The sequence below is a fragment of the Ruditapes philippinarum genome, unplaced genomic scaffold (genome assembly GCF_026571515.1).
Source record: "Ruditapes philippinarum isolate M1 unplaced genomic scaffold, ASM2657151v2 ctg645_1_1_1_1, whole genome shotgun sequence".
Lineage (NCBI taxonomy): Eukaryota > Metazoa > Mollusca > Bivalvia > Venerida > Veneridae > Ruditapes > Ruditapes philippinarum.
Window position 1 is genome coordinate 566830 of NW_026861731.1, and position 6853 is coordinate 573682.

At 32.2% G+C, this 6853-nt stretch overlaps 1 protein-coding gene across 1 annotated transcript; it reads right to left on the reverse strand.

The window, feature by feature from the left end:
• Positions 1-223: 223 nt before the first annotated feature.
• Positions 224-6086, reverse strand: LOC132716650 (putative ammonium transporter 1; the record flags this gene model as incomplete). The annotated part of the gene is made up of 7 exons (XM_060699972.1): positions 224-1328; positions 1751-1768; positions 2536-2649; positions 3280-3406; positions 4097-4191; positions 5255-5393; positions 5853-6086. Coding segments are annotated over 7 exons (843 nt in total), but the record flags the coding sequence as incomplete, so codon positions are not given.
• Between the last annotated feature and the right edge of the window lie 767 nt (positions 6087-6853).

Here is a 6853-nt window from a genome sequence, read left to right on the forward strand (position 1 = left end):
ATCGAATTTATATTAGAATTACAAGAAAAATTGATTGGTATACCATGCAACGATAATAAATAGTAATTAAGCAGTTATTGTTAAAAATAAATATTATCCAATTTTACTTGTATATAAAATATTTGTTTAAAATTGAGTTTACATTAGTTATAAAATTATTGTGTTTTTATTTTCAACTTCAAATCATAATACATGTACATGTAAATGATTATAAAATAAATTGACACATCATGTAAAAATATTCTGTATATTAACATACGTTTTTAATTATATTCTAAAATGTGTGCTTTATTAAATTTAATTAATCTTAAAGCATTAATGTCTTTAGCACCGATAATTATGTATTATACAACACTTAATTCAATCAATGCTATGTTGAAAGAAATCTTTAACTACCATGAAGCTTTAATGTGTAAATGCGGATTCAAATGCTTAATGCATAAAGTATGAAAAATCATGCTTCAGTCCTAAAATATACAAAGGTAACTAAAATTTCCTATTTTATTAAAGTCAGTCCTTTGTGTGTATTGCTTACTTTATGGCCAAATTAAGATTGAGGAAACTAATCATCTATATAAAGATAAATCGGTCGAAAGCAACATGGTTAAAGTTGTGGACTCGGTTTGATTTCACTCTGTCCATGAGAGAGATAAAGAATGATGGAAATCTACAGGTCCCCAGCACCGGCTTAAAAGGGGTTTAGTCTTTAACAGTAAACGGTATGAATCAATTGTCCCAAAAATCAAAACATTGACGTAAAATAACATTAAGCGGTTGGTATTTTCCATTTTAAATTCGAGAAAAAGAACTTAATATGAGATGTTCTATAAGTTTTTTTTAAACTAAGACTAACAAATTTAAATTTACAAAATAGAAATTGAAAACTGGAAATAAGTACACTTTAATTTCTTGATCAAACCACGATTTTGGAATATAAATGAGCCGCGTCACGACAAGACCAACATAGTGGGTTTGCGATCAGCATTGATCCAGACCAGCCTGCGCATCCGCGCAGCCTGATCAGGAAGCTTACCAACCCTATAACAAGCAGAGGAACTGGAAGCGAACAGCATGGATCCTGATCAGACTGCGCGGATGCGCAGACTGGTCTGGTTACATGCTGGTCGCAAACCCATTAGGTTGGTTTTGTCATGACGCGGCTCAAATATAGAAACTCCTCTATAAAATTTTGTATTTAAAAGTTTTGTCCAATCAAATCTCTTGAGAAGCTTGTTGTGTCGGTCTACATTTTGCTGTCGTCCAGTGAGCTTCTGGATTTTCGTAGGGACCCTGATCCTTTATCTCCATGTAACCCACCTCTGACCGGCCTATAAATAGTAAAATATCTATAAATAGATTTACATTTCTATAAATAGTATAACGAAATTTCATAAATAGAATCTAATGTCTTAAAACAAGAAAGTATCATTTGAATTAAGAAACATGATTAAACCTAGAATGGAAACGTTTTCAAACTGTAAAACAGTTAGTTTAAACAGGAATCTTAAGATCAAGAGTTCGTAGTTGAATTGCAAGCATGTAAAACTAACCATTAAAACGTATAGCTTTTTTCCTGCCCATTTACAGTGAACAATAATCTATATATGGTATTGCTGTTCCAGGTATTGGTCTTTCTGACACTTTAAAAGCTTTACGGCAAAATAAATAAATAAATAAATAAATAAATAAATAAATAAATAAATAAATAAATTATTTAATTAATTAAATAATTAGATAAATAAATAAATACCTCTCATTTGTTTGATGACTGAAATGAGAAAAACATAGCAAATAAATTTAAAACTGTTATAACAGAAAACAATAATACTTCAAACAAGCTAAACCATTTGAAACACTATTTATATGCTTTACATATACATGTATGTTAAAATGTTGAATTCTTCTCAAGCCAATACTAGGGGTGATGAATGGTAGCTTGCACTTTCCAGTGCCGTTAATTAACAGGCTCAATCAAACCTAGCCTGCAACATTTTTTATTTTTGTCGATTTCGGTGATTTTTTTCTCTACTGTTAGGTCAAATGGTGACTTTGCAGTCCTCAGGTACCCTTCAAGCATAATTGCTTTTGTACAAAGTTTGATAGATAAATGGAAAAGAGAACACGCTTCTATAAAAGAGACTTCACCCGGTGACTGGCCTTGTTGTAACTGTAGGGTAAATTAGACGGTTAATGCTCATTAAAATACGACCATACACATTTACAAAGATATTTCTTTCGACGTGCTTAACATATTGTTGCTGTTTATTATTCGGTATACAATAATGCGAGCACACTGAAGATGAAAATCACTATAAAAACTGTAATCAGTAATAGGAGAATGAGGAAGTACAATTTTCTTAGGCCAATGTCTCATAAAATGTAATCATTTTGCTTACACTGTTCTGGAATGTTTTCTTATTTTTGTATCAAAGCCCGTCGAAGTTCATAACGACAATAGTTAAGAATGGGGATATTCTATGTGAGATTCTTGTGCAATATTCACCGGACGAAAAATAAAAATACAGTATAACTTACTTTGTTTCGCTCTTTCTTTATCACCAGATGTGACAATCCGAAGCAACTTCTCCACATGACCTGTACCATATGCTTCAACAGGATACGCCGGTTCATGCTTGTGTATATCAAGTCCTTAACAATGACAAAATTATGTATGTGTGTACTGGTATATTACATTCAATGAAATATATGTAAGTTGTATATCAAACACTACTTTGCTAATATACCGTCATGTTAAAATTCAATACCTTCATTCTACGTTTAATTCGTGTTTACAAATGTCACATATAAATGAAATCAATACATTTGTTTTCATAATAATAATATCTTTTACACGTAACTGTTATATGTGTTGATTTGGGATACGTGTATACGCGTGTGTGTGTGTTTGTTTTTCGGTCTAATGCCGTTTGTTTTCAAACTGACTTCCGGTTAATTAATCGACTATTGGCCATCCTTATCCCGTTTTTTTCCGGAGAGATATTCGGTGTACTTTGTCGCAATATCAAACATTGACAATATCTCAGCATTAATACAACGTTAACACTCATAAAACAGTGACGATTTAAACCATGTTTACCGAGGCTGAAATTTGTTCTAAAAAGTAACTGTAGTCATTTAGATCTGATAAGTCCTTTAAGGACCTTTAATCTTTTGGAATTGAAATAAAAAAAGACTATTTATCTTTTAAAATGCACTAAGAAATATATACAACTCTTAGTTTTTTTTTGCATGGATATGTTAACTGCTACATGTATATACCTTTGATTTCAACTTCCTCGGGGACGCGTAGAATTCCCAGTAACCTCAACCCACCAAAAAGTAGTGCGGATGTTACAGCAGTCCACAGTATGATAGTTCCGAGGCCAGCGATCTGCAAACCTAAAACCTTTGGAATAAAAATAGGCAAAATATCGCCCACTTTACTCAGTATCATTGAAACGCTTCCTTGAAACAAGAAACATTTTATCTCAAAATTATCGTATCTCAAAATATGTAGTAATCAGAGAAGACACTTAATTTGATTCCGGTTTTCTTGGAATACGATCGGTGAAATAAAAGATTTTTCATTCATGGCGGATTTCCAATTATGATTTAACTATTATTTTAACCGAAATATAATCATTATTTACAAACTCTTTCCTCAAAGGAAACTTTATTAACAAAGACGTTTAATCTAGCACATGATTTCGCTTGAAATATATGTTACGTATACAACTATGACTATGAACCATGATCACGTGTTTCTTTATATTATACATGTGTAATATGAGGCCGCATTTGTACATGGGTAGCGTCTCTTAAAGCTATAAACGGATTGTTTTGATTAAATATAGTCAGGTAATAAAAATAATCTGATATTGAGTTGCCATTTCATACATATATGAAACTCGTCCAGGGAAAATGTAATAAGACTTGTTAAATATAATTTTCATAAAAGTTTTTTGTCTACTGATAACTTTTGTCAGATTTAATAATTATACACATTATCAAAAAATTAAACAGAAAGGAAGTCAATTATAAATGTTTGTGAAAATGAAAAAGTTAGATTGATGTATACGTATCATAAATAACATACCAAACCTGATTTCTTGTCCCAGTTGTGGAATATACCAATTTCTCTGTGAAAGAATGGCAGAGACAGGACGCTGAATACACCGCCTCCAAAATGCACTGCAAAAATTACAATAGCAGCTTTACGAATAGTGATAATAGTTTTACAAGAACTAAGCATACTTTGCTACTTTTTGAGCTATAAGAAAATAAGTGATTCAGGTATTCCTAATATTGTGACTATAATTAGGACGTGGCGACATCGTCCGGTAACATTCCGTGTACATTATAACCACGCAATGACGATCTGATATGCCATAACAATAAGAATATAAAAAAGATAATACCAATGTGTAACCTTTTGTTCGTTTTATTGACAAGGTGTTTATCCATGATTAGAACATGTAATTTTAAAAATTAAATAATTTTCTCCTGTTACGTTTATGATAAACTATTTAGTTTATGTATTCCATGGTTAAAGTGACATTATGCTCATTTGTGTGTTTCGGACAAAATATAAATTTGCCAAAAATATAAAAAAGACTTCCTAACCTTTTTATATAATGTTATATACATGTATATTTATAAATTTAACGTTATTTGTAAATGCCGATGGATATACACACATTTCTTCGTGCCATGTGAGTTATTTATCATTCATGCGAAGTTAAATATGAATTTGAAAGGAATTATGACAAAATATATAATTTTAACTTATTTGACTTTAACTTGTTCACTTACTATATACACTTGGATGGGCGTAATGCCAGTTTAAATATGTAATAGAAAGAGCACCGAAACACGAGGCTATCTGATTTGTACGAGGGGGCGTAGCCCTCGAGTATTAATCAGATTGCCGAGTGTTTTGGTGTTCTTTCTCTTTTGTAGCATAGTCAAACATAAAAACACGTTCCCTGTTATCGCAATAAGAAACCCCGGACAAAAGGAACCAATGAACGAGCATCTGAATATCATATTTCTGTCGCGTTTCCTTTCTCTGCCGTCACAATAAGTAAATCCCAGCAAAAATGAACCAATCAATGGGCGTGCTCAGGAGTGCGGGTAACTAATACCTGCACTCCAGTTAACGCACTGTGCATGTATATGTAAACGATTTAACTCTGACGCATTTTCAGCAGAAAGGTCACCAAACTATGATACAAATATACATTGTACAACATACCAGCCACGGCATCAAGAGGATCATCTACTCCCACCCGTCTTACCAAATACGAGACTATATGATAGACAGGCCCGGCTCCAAGTCCTAGAATACAGGCTGTCCATGGATACATTGCATTCACCAATGCACAGGTTGCCACCTTAAAATGATAACAGCAAATGACAATGTCATAATTATGCCAGTTTATGCCGAACACAACAATTTATGGCGATTAGAAAAGATGTCTTTTAATGGTATTAGTTAAATTATCTTTAAATAGAAAAATGTACGCGTGACCAATTAACGTTAAGAAGAAGATATAGTGCTATTGTAACAGTATCTTAGTCTATTTATTGCATATTACCTTAAATAAATCTCTTATATTCTCAGGAGTTCAGGGGACTATAACGAGTAAAGATCATATGTCAGCGAAACCTTAGTAATGAAAATACTTTTTGAAGTTCGAGTATGCCTTATATAGTGACGTATAATAATGACATTTCGAAAACTAATGCGAAAGACCGGTGGTAATACATGTATTTCAACTTCTTGAATTATCTAGTTCATCTTCAACTTATCATGAATTGTTAATCTTATACATAGTTTAGGTTTGACCTACCATTCCAGTTAAAGCGCCATTTATGGTCATCAACAAACTGAATTTCCCACTGCCAAATCTAGGAGATCTGTGAATTAGCATGCAGGAAAATGCGCCAAATGATCCGGCGATGATTGTGTTGACCACGACCAAACTTATTGTAGCACCGTTTCCGGTTCCGACTAGGGAGCCAAGGGACCCACCATTAAATGCAAGAAATCCAAAGAATAAAATAAAACCACCAAGTGCTGCAACCTGTAAATAAAGGAAATTGTTCATAGAGCTATACATTTCTTGTTATAAACATTTACATTGTTTTTAAAAACAGACAAACAAACAAACAAAAAGTGTGTCTCTCAAAAAGGTCTGAACAGACCAATGATTCGAAATATTATGTTGTTTTTTTTACCCTGGGTGATTAATATACCAACAAACACAAATTACACACTCTAAATTCATTATTAAAACATTTTTAAACATCTTGTTTGATATTCCTAAAAAATTAAAAACTATGGATTTCTAAGGCACAATGTGCCTCTAAATAACTTACAATGACTCCCTTTAAACTGTTTATTTTGTATTAAGAAAAACACCAATAAACTGATGAAATGATCTTTAATGATAGTCTTGCTTGTGATTACATGAACTGCCGTTGTTGTTTTCTTTTTTTTAAATTTAATAAGTTTGTTTGTTTCTTGATTTTGCTTCTTTTGTTTTCTTCTTGTTATTTCTGTGATTTTTCAATATTCGTTTTCTTTTTAAATATGAGCCGCGTCACGACAAAACCAACATAAAATGTTTCGTTCACACTTGGTATACTTATAGGTAACTATTGGATTAATCTCGTCACTATTGCAGACCATGGTCTGCACTATTCGCTGTTCAGAATTTGAAATCTTCAAGGTTTGTCAAGATTGGAAACAAAACCCCGATAAGTCCATTTATATGATGAGAAGATATGCTTGTAAATGTTGACCTTAAATTCATGAGTCAAGATATGGGATAAATGAATACGATTTGAC